The sequence below is a fragment of the Adelges cooleyi genome, unplaced genomic scaffold, assembly GCF_023614345.1.
Source record: "Adelges cooleyi isolate 19-005CV unplaced genomic scaffold, UGA_ACOO_1.1 ACOO_flye_CR_arks_rails_tigmint_CR_PRNA_1, whole genome shotgun sequence".
NCBI classification, from domain to species: Eukaryota; Metazoa; Arthropoda; class Insecta; order Hemiptera; family Adelgidae; genus Adelges; species Adelges cooleyi.
In genome coordinates, this window is record NW_026095751.1 from 234,889 (window position 1) to 249,767 (window position 14,879).

Genomic DNA, 14,879 nt, shown 5'->3' on the forward strand with positions numbered 1-14,879 from the left:
TTTAGACACCAATATTATAGGGAGGAGGATTGGCCAAGTGGGTGGGTGGCAAAGTGTTAGCGCTCACTGTCGCTGGTTCGACCCTCAGTAACAAGCGCTCCGTTTGCTAAGCGAGCAATCGTCCGATGAAAAGAAGCTGCCATCCCCCTCTACGACTGCATGACAGAAACGTCATATGCTAACAATAGTAACAATACTACACTTATATAAAAATACTTTCGCCCTGTGAATACATTGTCTTATACGGACTTTAGTCCACGAAATGTTATAAACACACACACTGTAAAAATATTTACCAACTACATTTTACCTGACAACTAAGGTGCCTTTAATTAATGGCATAAAAAGGGGCCGAGCTCTAGTTACCTCTTCTGGGCTGATTCCACCTCAGAATAAGTATTTAATCATCATAAGTATTTTATAAAATTGTGTGCACAGAATAATTTTTACATTTTCACTCGTATATAAATTGTATATGAGTACAAATATAATGATATATATTTTTCGTCAAGTAATACCATTTCTTTTTATAATGTAGAACCGAAGTCTGGTAATTGGCGTCTTCTTGTATCTCATAAACAGTTTAGCGTATTGAGTCAATTTTAATTAAGTGTTTAGAGAAATACCTTATCTGTACAGTCTACAGTGAACGCGGCCATAATCATCCTATGTTTGTAACTGGAGTGACTAGAAAAGCATTAGATAGGTTGGTACTCTGAGACCAATTATTGCTTGTCATCTTGCCCTATTAGTGCAAAATAACAGCAACTAAATATAATATTGCATACAAATACAGAGGATAAATAAATTTGTACTTTAAAAATGCGTGGATTTGAATCTGTAAGGTATACTATAAGTGTTCGTTATTTGTTTAAACCAATACAAAAGCCACAAATGTAAATATAATCGTGAGTAAAACTGTTTATTTTAAAACACTTTAAATTATTTGACAGCGCAAAATGTAACTAATCTTTAAATAAAATAACAATAGTTCTTAATTTATCATAACTGTTCCTTAAGACGTTGTACTTTATCATTAATGTCATCAACACATACTTACCACCATGTGCCGTTAATTCTTCTGTATGTTCTGTATGGTGTAATATAATCCGTCATGACACAAGTACCAATAGTGGTAACCTGTAGATAGTATATGTAAGACGGTGGAGATTTTGCGCTCATAAACAATGCTGTTAAATTACACATGTTGGATAAAGATGCTTCCATTTCTAATCGTTCTAAAAAAAAAGTTTTTTATCCGCAAAATTTTGCGTACTGGTAACTAATTTTTTCATGGCATAGGACACAACTAAAAAAGTCATAATGTGGTGCGCATATTATACAGCCATATTATTTATATTAAAAAAAGTTATGTGTTTAATTTAGTTAGATTAATTGTCCGGTAAGTATACATATACTTACCGGATGAATTGATGATTCTGTTTCTTAAAGTTTATTAAGAATATTATACCATATCATATGATGATGTGACAAAGAAGAGGAAAAGTAAATATACGTATATGCGACACGGTGGCAGATAAATAAATAATATTAACCTAACCTATCTTATTTTAAATATATATTCAATCAATTTTCTCCACCAGGGGGCGCTGCTGGGGATCCCCAGGGCCCTACTTATTACAACCACTCAATATCTCATTGAGTTTAATTAAACATTGAATTTTTTTTTTTATAGTATTTTTGTATAATCTGATCCACCTAATTTCCCATAAATTTTGATGTTTCTCTCCCCCTCGCAAACTAATAATTTATATATTAACTTTTAAACTTAAATGGTAACGCATACGTTTCATTAATTTTTTTAATTTAAAATAATGTACTAAATATTTTGACTGCAAGATAACAGTTTCGGATAATTATTTTTGAAGTTTCAAATTTAGGGCAGGAGGAAAGGTGGAGTGTAGCACAAATTTTATCTACTTACTAAAAATAAAAAAATTTGAAAGATAGGAGAAAACAGAGGAAAAGTAAATTTGTATTTTAAAAAAGCTTGGATTGGAATCTGTAAAATTTGGTATGTGTTTAAATCAATACAAAGGCAACAAATGTATATTATATAACTGTGAGTAACATTGTTTATTTGGAAATATATTAAATTATTTGAACATTCAATGTCCAAATATTATTTAAATAAAACAACAATAGTACTATGTAAGTTTAGATTCTTATACAATGGCATTGATTCCTGATCTAAAATATCATAACAGCTCTAAAACTGGTATTTCATCACTTGTGTCATTGACTTTTATTTGCCACCATATGTTTTTAATCTCTCTGTATGTTTTGTATGGTGTAATAGTATCCGTCAAGATACAATCACCAGTATTTGTTATCTGAAGAAAAGTTATATATAATTTTGATGATTTTGCACTTATACATAATGCTACTAATGTACACATCTTCAATAAATATTCTTGCGGTTTTTTTCCATCTATAACAGTTAAAAATTAATTTTTAATTTTTTAAATTTAGCTTGCTAGTCACTATTTTTTTTAAGGTTCTACTAAAAATATCATAAAATTAAGTCCGTGTTTACAGCCATTCTATTTATAGTACAAAAAAGTATGAGTTTATTTGAGTTAGATTTATTCTGTGTATCGACAATTGTCTTGATTTCAATGACACAATAAAATCAGCGAAAGAAAATGATATCACTCTCCGACAGGCTGCCGGGCATAACATTTTTGCTGGGAGTCAGGGATATCGGAAGTGTCATTGTAAAGCCAAATGTACAAATAATACACGTGCTTGTTAAGCAGCAAAAAAAAAATATATTTAAACTATTTCCACAACTTGCGGTTATTGCCACTCGAGTAGTTTGACTGGTCTGCCAACGTTTCCGGAATACTTGCACATTCCATCTTTAGGGCTGTATTTTGATGTTGATCATTCCGTGGTTTCCTGACGACTGACCGACCCGCTTCTGCGAGCGTTGGATATGTACCGTACCTCCCACCATACTTTACAATAGACGGCTAATACGAAGAGACGTGATGCATAAAACAGCTGGTAAGGACAGGAGGAGGCAGAGAGTACGGCGGGGGGTATGGTATATAATAACCTACGCCCGCTGACAGAAAACCAAGGAACGAGCAACATCCTTGAAGATGGAATATGCAAGTATTCCGAAACGCTGGCAGACCAGTAACTTACTCAAGCGTAAATACAACAAATAAATCAAGTTTAAATATATTTTTATGATAATAATACATTTTAGACATTTTATGTATTGTCTTGGCAATGTCAGCATTGTCTATTATCACAACACACATATAAGTATGTATATATTAGGTGTTATAAGAAAAGTTCTGTTATTTTAATACTGTATAAAACTAAATTTGTTACAGTGATAAAAATGTAACTATTATAATATTTATGTATATAAAATAATATTAAGTATTATAATTTTTTTTTTTAAACGAAACATTTATATAAATAAATTATTTCCATAGATATATTATATATACACCATAAAAAATGTAATGGTTTAAAAACAATTACAACTCTATAATAAATATATAATAACACTTACTGAATAAATTGGCGATTTTATTTCTTATTTTTTCTGTAGTATGTAGTCTTCTTTCTTCTGTAAGTGCAGTCAAATTTCTAAAACCTACAAAAGTTAAAAAACATGCGTGTTGTTAACAGTTAATAGAAATAAAATAAATTCGTATTTTAGCAACGAAAGTTGACAATAATAGCATGGATTGCAAAGGTCAATTATTAATGCAATCAGCTCTCTAAAATAATACCCAACAATAAGAACTTGCATTTCGTGTCGAGTCACGAGTGTTTGTTAACTGATTACGTCTCATCAAACGTTTTTCATGTTTATAAATATGATTTTCATTTGTATGTGTAGTGGTTCTATTCGATTTCTGTCGTTTACAATTTTACAGCAAAAAAGAATAAATATGTCAAATAGTCAAAGAGTTATCTCTATTAAATATGATAAAAGAATACCGAATTTCATCTTTAAAACTGGCTCTAATTTCTATTTACGTTATCGAATAAATTTGTAATATCTTTGATCTGGAGCATTTGACAAAGAAATAAATACAACAAAAATTAAAAATATCAAATAATTATATAAATATATATATATATTTAAGGTTTTCAGGATTTCATGGTCTAACTCTAATACTTCGATGATATAGTAAGATCTTGCAAAAATAATCTTTGTAAATCATTTGTTAATTCTTATAAAAAAAAAATTTTAATTCTTTTCATTTATTTAAAATTTGTTTTTCTACGTTAGAAACCAAATTTAGGGAGTGTATATATTAAAACATAAATTTTAACGTATACATTTATTAAGTTCGTTCAAAAACAAAACAAATTTTAATTATAAAAAAAAAATAGCAATAAATCTCGGGGGTCCATTCCCGTTATTAGACCAAAAGATTTAATTTGAGTCCCCGATATTATGATCAAAATTTCAAAAATTGGTCAAAATTGAATAGTCGTAAAAAAAAGTCCTATTTTAGCCGAGTCTGCAACCACGAAAGAGCATTTACATGTCTCGTTGAAGTACCGATATAAATTTAGAGTAGTGGTAGAATTATAAATAATGATATAGTATATTAAGAAGCAGTAACAAGCTAGTATATTAAATAAAACATCAAGTTTCTGGCTAATATTGTAGTGTTTAATATTTGACCTAAAACAATTCATAGAGAATTTTGGCCCTTAAACTGTTTTGAATTTATTATTTAGTTCTAATTTGAAGGTTGAACATACAACATATCTCTTATCTCTTATCTCCTATATTTTTCCCTATCCCCTACCCACTATTTTCTATTCCCTATCTCTTACCCCTAAATTCCACCCCCTATCTCCCACCCCTATCACTCACCCCAAAAATTTCAAAAAAATTCAAGTCTTATATTAAACCAATAGAATTTAAAAAAAAAATTTCGAATAATTTTGAGGACGTCGGGCTGATGATTGCTTAGTTTGACTCAGAATGCCCCATATATATATATATATAAATAGTGAAATTTTAAAACCCATTACAACACTGTGTTAATATTTACCTATTTTATGAATGAATATATTTTTTAAAGCTTTTCTAGTTAAACACCTTCTCTCTTCTCCCAGTTCGAACAAATCTAATTTTTCAAAATCTGCAAAAAATATTATATTACCGTGTTGATGACAAATAATAAAAATAACATATTATAAATTAGTTGAACGTGAATATAGTTGCTCAAAGAACTTATTATACATTAACATTATAGTCAATTTTGAGTTGTTAAGGAGCATAAGTTTCATGGCGTAACCTACAAATACAAGCGCTCGAAACTAATAAAAGCAGAACAAATCTACACTAGTGTTAAAAATTTCCTGATTATTATTTGTGAGTGAATTAGTAAATGCATTTTTCAAAAATAATTGTATTTTTCATTAAATGCGTAGCCTTCGCAGTACTATTAGTCGATATCGAATATTCGTGATATTAGTTAAGCAATACGTTTATTCGAAAGTAGTTTTAGTGAAATTCTGAACACCTTCCTTACCTCTAAATACTCCGTTCTGCTATGCCCTAAGCCTCACTATCATTTTTATTACAATAAATTCATCTTCTGCTTCATAAAAAATTGCAAATAACATTACTTAAAAAAAAAAAAAATTGGAATAAACAATTTATTAAAAAGTATATTAATAATTGGAAACTATTAAAATTCAAACAAGTAGAGCACAAGGTGTTTTACTTAGGTATTGTTTGTCATCGAAAATTAAAAAAAAACCTACCCCGGTTTGTATGGGAGGGGAAGTGCTTTTAGGAAATGCGCGCAGGTAAAAAAAAATACACTCCACCTTTTCTCCTGCCCTAAATTTGTAACTTCAATAACTTCAAAAATAGTTATCCGAAAATGTTTATCGATCAGTCAAAATGTTTAGTACATTATTCTCAATTAATAAAGTTAATAAAATATATACTTTACTATTTAAGTTTCAAAAGTTGCTATCAAAATATCTAAGTTGGAAGGGGGTAAAAACAAAAAAAATAGTGTAAAATTGAGATCACGTTTTATACAAACATTATAAAAAAAAAATTAAATTATTAATTAAACCCAGTGAGATATTGACTGATTCATTATAAGAGAATCACCCTGTATATACTAGGTAACGTTCAGCGTTCGCACGCACAGATTTTCCAATTGACCCGCAACCCAATAACATATCCATGTTAATAAACAAGGAAATTAAAACTTTAAAACAATCCTTTAAGGCTTTATAAGGTTATTAAAAAATTCGTAATTACTTTGGTTTTCATCAATGTCAGGAACATCAATTTCTATAACAATATATTTAACAAATAATTTAATAAAATTAATTTTACAAAATTCATTCTAAAACTGAAACTAATTAGACCAATTTATCAACCAAAAATATTGAAAAGTTAAATTTAAAATGATAATTAAATGCTTAGGCAAAAAAAAATGATTTATAAAAATTAATTTATATTTTTGTCGCTATTTTTAGAACTATATAATCATTAATTATTTTAATTATTTGCTTAAGAATGTTAAATTTTATAATTACTTAATACAGCATTAATTTCGACTTGCATAGTTCCTTGTAAGTCTATAGATCCTGTAATTTTAATCAAAATAAATTGTAGTTTTTTATGTTTATAATTATATGTTAGTATCCTAATGGTTATTCTTATTAAATATATAAATTATTTAGACGTGTTAATTACTGTTGGTGTGTAATAAAATTATGTGGTTACCCTGAACATCGTTTTCGAATAGATATTCTAAAATTTAAACAAAAACATTTTGTACCAATCAATAGTGTGGAAGTAATTAAACATAATATAAAATTAAATTTATTACCCGGTACATTAATCATATTATTCATTGATTCTGAAATTAATATTACATATATTTATAATATTGTATACGATTATATTAAAAATGAGAAGACAAAAGTTAAAGGTGAGAGTAGTAAGTGGATTGGTAAGTCAAGAAGAAAAGTTGCATATGTAGTGATTAGAATAAAATATAATGATTAGACGAGAATGACAGAGCTGATATCAGATTTTGTTCATATTGTTTCCATTTAGATTTTAGGGAAGTATTTAAGAGTTTAATTACTGATAAATTTGAAATAAATAGTTATCCAAAAATGTTTATTTTATTCAACTAGCAGGCTCAATTTGTTTTTATTATTATTAAATAAATATAACTACCTATTTTATATAATAACTCTTCAATGATTGTTTTAATTACACACTCCAATCCATCTAAAATAAAGTAAAACATATTTGAACTTATGTTTCAAACAAAATAAAATAAGTTACTAAAATCTTAAGAATACGATTAAACCGTACCTTAAGCAGTAGCAATTTAACTTAACGCTACACCCTCTATTAGAAAAATTGTTACTATTTAAGGTCAAATTGCTCTAAGTAAGTTATAGAAACAGCTACTTTAAGTATAAATATAAAGAATTAGAATTAACTTAAGAGTTTGCACAATTTTCACTATGAACTATAAATATTTTGTTAATAATTTTAAATAATTCTTACTTGCTAGAGAATTAGTTTTTGTATCACTCTGATAGGCAAGCTTAATGTGTTCATCTATGTAATATTATTTAAAAAATATGTATAGTAACAATAAAGTTAAAAAATTAAAACAGTTATTTTTTACAAAAGAACAATAGTACTGACTTGTAATGAAAACCTCCCTCTTGTATTCTACTATAAAAAAAAAGGAAATATTGTTTATTTTTTGTTTTTAACTACGTTATAAGTAAGTGTGAAAATTAACTAACTCATAAGGTCATTATCTGTCGAGACATTAACAAAGATAAATGTTATTAAAAAACAGAATAATTTCTTTTTTATCTGCAAATATAACATAAAAAAAAATGTTTATTAGTCACAGTTCCTCTGATGCGAAGATAAGAAGTCTTTGGTTTTACGAAGCTGTCTTTTTCTTGATAAATATAAACTAGACCACCGGTATTATAGAGCGCTAAATTTATTTTAAATAATTGAACTTGTGAGGTATTCTATTGGACCATAATTGTAGTAGTTCACTCTAATGAAGGTCCACAAAATCAAAATCAGGTATTTGTTAAATATTTAACATATATTGTGTAAATTAGGTAGTTTACGTTTATCACTCGACCAATAATGAATTTAAAGTAAAAATATTCATGATAAAATGGTTAGTGGATAACATTTTAGAGAGATTGCCGTATCTGTTTAAAATAAAATCTTTAGATACAAAGTCATTACGATTGAAAAGTGTGGAAATATCTTTTAAAATAATACACATTATTCTAATAAACGGAAAGATTTAAAAGTTTTTATAGTATTTCTGTCAAAATGTCATATTTTGTCGAAGTCTTAAAAAATAGCTTTAAAACCATTACGGATTTTGTAAAACGCAAAACGTTGAAAAAAAAATAAGAAGCAATTGTTGTTTCTACCCAACTTTGGAAGTAGAATGTAATGTGTTTAGATGTAATGTATGTTGCTTGTATATTGCCATTTTTCGCTACAACTGAACCGACATTAAAAAAATAATTACCTATCTATAATTTTATTTTTCCATAATCTATTGTTGAAAATATAAAATAACTTGGACACTGGAAGTATAAAAATAATAATTTGTTTAAGAGGACGTCGCAGTCAAATATTTCGAGTATTAAAACACCGCTTCGGACTTCAAATAGTACTCAGAAACTATTAATCGTAGAATAAATCTAAGGATACCTAAAGAAAGCCTGGAATGTCTACTATGTGCGTATAGAGCCATATTTCCAAAAAAAACTGTTTACTTATAGTTATTTCAATAAGAATTTTTACTTTTTTCAAACGTTCATAAAACCATTGTAAATAAAGTTATCGAAAAAAACTCTCTATAGGCACGTAGAAAAAGTTCTGATCTTTCATATGGTACTATAAACAATTTTCTACCACCAAAAGCGTACGAGTACTATTTGAAGTGCGAAGGGATGTTTTTTGAATTTTTATAATAATTATTACGTCGAGAGCTGGCGCGCCTAGCGGCCAATTTACTACATATCTTTATACGTTCGGAAAACCGGTTTTAGGCCGACTGCCGTAGCGCGGCGACAGCGATAACGTCAACGGTGACACCGCAATTATATTATTACCTGTAGTAAAAACAGATAACCCAATTTTTAACAATCAATTCTCAATAACAAACAAATATTATATTTTACTTGCGCAGCGATACTGTTATTTAATATTTGCTATTTTATGTTCATTATTTTATAGAGAATTAGCTGAAGAAGCCAGTCGCTAAGTCACTTGTATGAAAAAGGTAGCAATTGTAGTAAATTATAATTTGTAAAAATTGTGATTTAAAAAATGGTTTAGGGAACGGGGGGAGGGAGGGGGGTTATTGCACACTGTAAAAAAAATCGGAAAAATATTCAAATACCTCTACGAAAAACCGAAACATTGTAATACAATGTTTACACCCCAGACCAAAATTAGTGTGGGGCCCCCTCCCCTCCTCAGACCAAAAATTGGAAATTTTTAAGTTGCTATGTGTAAATTAACAACAGTCAATTTTTAGTTGCAATAAATCATATAGATCAGTAATGTATTTTAAACAACATTTTTATTTTTGGGGGGTCTCCATTTCTTTTTTGTATTACCTGGTGTCCGTAATTTCTATATTCTTATTTTTCGTAAAGACGGTTTTTTACTCTCAATCTAAGCCACCCCCCTCATTCAACGCCGACCACTAAAAACGTATTTATCTAACATAAATATTTGAAAAATGAATTTGTCAAACGTTTTAAGTGCCAAAGTATAAAAATTGAATTTTATAATTTAAATTGTATTTTATCCATTACCGGTGTAGTGCACCGGTCGGATGATCGCGTACAAAACACCGTAAACGACCAACGTTTGAATAAGTTAAACTTTTGAATTAATTGTAATAGACATATAATAATGTTTAATAAATTTGATATAATAATAATGTTTAATCAATTTTGAAGTTAATAACTGAGTAGTGCAATCAGTCCTATCGTTAATTGACTACCGACTACTCGATGCCGTCGCTCTACTCGAACATAATCAAATAACCAATTAAAAGAATAAAGTATAATTAAATTATTACAAGGGGACACCCATTGGTCACGTCTTAGTGACCATGCATAGACGCGAAAGGAGGACATGCCTTTATAGGGACCCATGTGCACTACGTGGGTTTACTACACCGGAAAGAATTTTGTAAATTTCAAGTAAGGAATAGATATTTATTAAAAAAAAACAATCATATTTAAAACTCAAAAATATGTTATGTTTCCGCTAGTGAAATAAAAAAAAAACAAATTATAAAGTTCAATTTTTATACTTTAGCACTTGGAACGTTTGACAAATTAACTCTTCATTTATACTATAATTTATTTTTCTATATAATAAACAATTTATAAATTAAAGAGTATTACTCACAATATATTTCAATTACGATTTCGTATTCTATTTTTTTTTTTTTTTTATAACAAAGCTAAATTCCGCAATAATGTTGGTGGTGACCACCATAATTTTCGGGATAACAACAGATAATCTAAGCTTATCTAATTATATTATTTATAAATATTGTAGAAATATGACTTTATTTGGGAAATACTGTATTTTTGTTGCACAGAGAAGCCACATTTTCATTTTTCCTATTGTGTTGTGTGTTTTATAGATAAAAATTATAATACAAAATTTACATATGTACACATTGTTTTTTTATGAAATAGTATTAGATTTATATATAATTATTATTTAATGAAATAAATAATAGAATATTATATATGACCCGTCCAGCACTTAAAGTTTATAACGGATACTCGTACCATTATACAATTATTATTCGATTGATGAATTTTTATAAACATGTTTTCAATTATTAATTTTGGATTTATAAATGAATTATCAAAAAGCTGAAATGTTTTACATAAAATACTGATTTTTTAATGATTTTGTTTGGTGACCTATAATACTATAAAAAAAAAACAGTAAAAAAGAAAAAAAACTAAAATATTCATTACGACCATGGCCAATATAGGCTAAGCAAATTTGGAAACACGTTTTTTATTGTAACAGACATGCAAAATAAGTATGCTCCAATATAAATGTTAATAAGTAAGTACGCTATACGAGGTACCAAGTTTATTCGGATATCTGAGAAAATTATTTATACGCTAAAAAAAAGTAATTAAGTTATCAGAATGATTCAAACTATGATGGGTATTGTATTTTCTACTCTGTCCATTGTTATATAAATGTTAATGAACAGTAGCTATAAAAAAGATTTACTCGCGATTGTAACACGCGCGCGAGCTCGCGAAGTAGCGAATGTTTACCGCGACGAATCATACGTTCCCAGCATAATATTAGTTTTTACTAGATCGGCAGTCGGTGATAGAATAATGTGCCGCTCTGATAATACTACAACGCGCCGCCGCAGCACTCGTATGGGCGTGACTATAAACCACCGCCGCCGCCGCGCCGAGACGGAGAATAACGCCATCTCTCGGGAGTTGTATACGTAACACTTTACCTGCGACGTCCTCTTAAAATTAAATTTAAAAAAAATGAATACTAATTAAAAGTGTTCTTAAAACTCATTAAGTTGATAGTATAACATACTTAAATTATTGAAATGATAAAACTTTTAAGAAGAAGATCAGTTCGATTAGCTTGTTTAACTAACTCTTTTAAAGTGTTTTTTTTGCGACTTCAATAGTTTGTACTTTTCTTGATAAAAATCAATTTTGTCTATACGTATGATTGCTTTTAATCATACGCTTTTGTACATACAAATTTAACTTGATTATCTTTTTTAACTAACTGTCTAAAAATGGTCTCTTTGCGACTTGTAGATGGGTATACATATAATATACAGGGTGGCTGCGAAAATATGACAAATGATATAACTTTTGTTCTAGTGAATATTTCAAGTTTTTTTTTTAAAAAATAATTTATACTCATTTACGTTATAAGCACCACGGTTTTTATTGCACTTAGCTGTTTTATTTTTTTAAATAATTTTTTTTTTCGTTACGTTTTTGTTTTTATTTTCAAGATGGCCATTTTATTTAGAATAGTTTTTACAAAAGAATTAGTGAACAAAAATTGTATTTTTATTCATACATTAAAAAGTTATACTCATTTGAAATTGATGAAAATTTGAAATTTTCTCTCCGCGTTTATTGTGTCGGCCATTTAAACGTGTTATTAATTCAAAATTGTTCATCTTTCCATTTTACCAATGCTTTTTTTTCTGATTAAACGGATACTTACAATATAAAAATGATTGATATTGGACTAAACACACTCGTATAGACGTATTTTGCAGGGAGTTTATAGACGTTGAACACAGAATAGATAACGTTCTTGAAATTCCGACAGTGATAAACAATTTTATAGGGTAATCAGTACAGTACAATAACGGATGAGCCGGTGAGTGTATTTTCCGTAAATATTATGTTGTTATTAAAACATATTCTACTAAATATTTAGTAATTAAGTTGTATTATTCGGTCAACACAGTCAGATATCATTAACATTAATTTCGTTAATAAAATGTCATTTAAAGCTATTATAAAGTTTAAATGGTCCTTGTCGATAGTCAGTCTAATCAAACAACTCTATAGTATCACATAAAACCGCACCGGATTATGTGTTGTCACTCTTTGAATTCAAAATATTGAAATATGGTTCTAACCCAAAGAAGTATTAAAGTTACACGGTATGTACGACTATTATTTATTACTAGCTGTGTCAGTTAAACAGCAATTTGTAATTAGTACGTTCTGTCTTTTCACAGAAACTTTGTTATAGCTATGTACTTGTATTTACTTTTTTGTTTCAGTTTTTCATTAAATGCAAATCTAATTTGTTTCATGGGTTATAGTCTAGCATTTGTGCTTTTCCATACTTGAGTTCTCAAAGGACACTTTTAATCAACTTTTTAAATCATCATCATCGTGCATCTTAACAGGCCACGATGACCCAACCATCATGAGATGGTTACTAGATGGATTCGCTATCCGTAACAGGCTGTCAGTCCATCGCCAGAGAGAAGGATGGCGGCTCCTTTTTACTAGATAATTGCTCGCCAAGCAAATAAAGGGCCCGTGACCGTTATGTACCGTGAATTACAAAATATGTTACAATTCTAGATGTACATTTGTTACAATTTGTTACAATATTTTGTTTTAAAAATTAAATTCGTACTTTAGCGTACTTGAATGTTTAACATCACCAATCTCAAAAAGAATGTAATAGTATTGTTATATGATGACCACGTTATCAGTATAGGTTACGTGTTTTTTAAATAAATGCGGGCAGTGCTTCCGGCGACTTGAGACTGATGACCAAACGATTAATTTAACAATAACGCTGAATTGCAAATTGTAAAACAAAACTGAGATGTATACGGAAAAGGTACAAATTGTAAGACACATTTGAAAAAAATACAACTTCATAACTATTCATTTTTGTATTATACTTTCGCTTAATTTGTAAATAAAACTAAACTATTTAAAAAAAAAATAAGAAGATACAATTTTATTATATAATTGATAAATGATAATGTTTTACGGAAAATGAGTTATCAGTTTTTGTCTTTTAAACACCGATTACACTTAATAAAGTCATCCGACAAAACTTCCCTGAACAACGATTACAACGTAAAAAATCTTTAATAAAGCCAACCAGATATCGACATTAAGTCACACCGCAAAATTGTTTATCACTGTCGGAATTTAAAGAATGTTATCTATTCTGTGTTCAACGTCTATAAACTCCCTGCAAAATACGTCCATACGAGTGTGTTTAGTCCAATACCAATCATTTTTATATTGTAGGTATCCGTTTAATCAGAAAAAAAAGCTTTGGTAAAATGGAAAGATGAATAATTGTGAATTAATAACACGTTTAAATAGCCGACACAATAAACGCGGAGAGAAAATTTCAAATTTTCATAAATTTCAAATAAGTATAACTTTTTAATGTATGAATCAAAATACAATTTTTGTTCACCAATTCTTTTTAAAAAACTATTCTAAATAAAATGGCTATCTTGAAAATAAAAACGAAAACGTAACGAAAAAAAAAAATTATTTAAAAAATAAAACAGCTAAGTGCAATAAAAACCGTGGTGCTTATAGCGTAAATGGGTATAAATTATTTAAAAAAAAAAAACTTGAAAATATTCACTAGAACAAAAGTTATTTCATTTGTCATATTTTCGCAGCCACCCTGTATATATCAAATAAAATTTACAAATTCAAATTTTTCGGGGGCTATCTTAGAGATTTAAATTTCGAAGCCCTTATGACGGTAAAGTGCCGATAAAGTGTTTTCGATTATTCATTAAATTCTATAAATTTTGAAAGTGTACATTTTAGTATTGCCCAGAATAATTGGTACGATAATAATAATCGAAGCATTACCAACCTTTTTGTTGTAAACCTTGAAAGTTTTTGTTTTGTCGTGTCTTTATAATATACATTCACAGTAAATGCGCTGAAAATATACAACGGGGTCACAATAACATTATTTACAAGAGAGGCCACAAGAAGTTAATACATCAGGCGCCTTTAAGAAAACCGGTGAACGCATATCAAATAAAATATTAGTACGGTTTTGTATCGACAAAATCGCAAAGACAGTATTATAGCTAAAACTTTTTCATGTAAGCATTATACGAGTGATGGTAAAACCAATAACTGCGAAGAAAAAAAAATTAACTCTGCGACATAGATAAGTATTTAAAAAAAGTACAACAGCTATGTAAATAAATTAGCATAGGCCCCTTGAAAATATATTAATATTTTATTGTCGAAAACAAATT

General features: G+C 28.6%; 1 protein-coding gene across 3 annotated transcripts; it reads right to left on the reverse strand.

Annotated features, from left to right (window-relative positions):
• Positions 1 to 2,177: 2,177 nt before the first annotated feature.
• Positions 2,178 to 14,688, reverse strand: LOC126847868 (uncharacterized). 3 transcript variants are annotated; one of them, XM_050588291.1, is made up of 12 exons: positions 14,483 to 14,688; positions 7,813 to 7,885; positions 7,709 to 7,735; positions 7,565 to 7,618; positions 7,226 to 7,279; positions 6,870 to 6,899; positions 6,764 to 6,790; positions 6,574 to 6,624; positions 6,293 to 6,325; positions 5,061 to 5,150; positions 3,554 to 3,637; positions 2,178 to 2,452 (listed from the first exon to the last, which is right to left on the reverse strand). In XM_050588291.1, exons 2-12 carry the CDS (start codon positions 7,814 to 7,816, stop codon positions 2,220 to 2,222), a joined length of 687 nt encoding a protein of 228 aa, XP_050444248.1. In that variant the 5' UTR covers positions 7,817 to 7,885; positions 14,483 to 14,688; the 3' UTR covers positions 2,178 to 2,219. The 3 variants fall into 3 exon arrangements, with proteins under 3 accessions (XP_050444248.1, XP_050444241.1, XP_050444251.1); XM_050588284.1 differs by having other exon boundaries at positions 7,709 to 7,738; XM_050588294.1 differs by lacking the exons at positions 7,226 to 7,279; positions 7,565 to 7,618; positions 7,709 to 7,735; positions 7,813 to 7,885.
• Between the last annotated feature and the right edge of the window lie 191 nt (positions 14,689 to 14,879).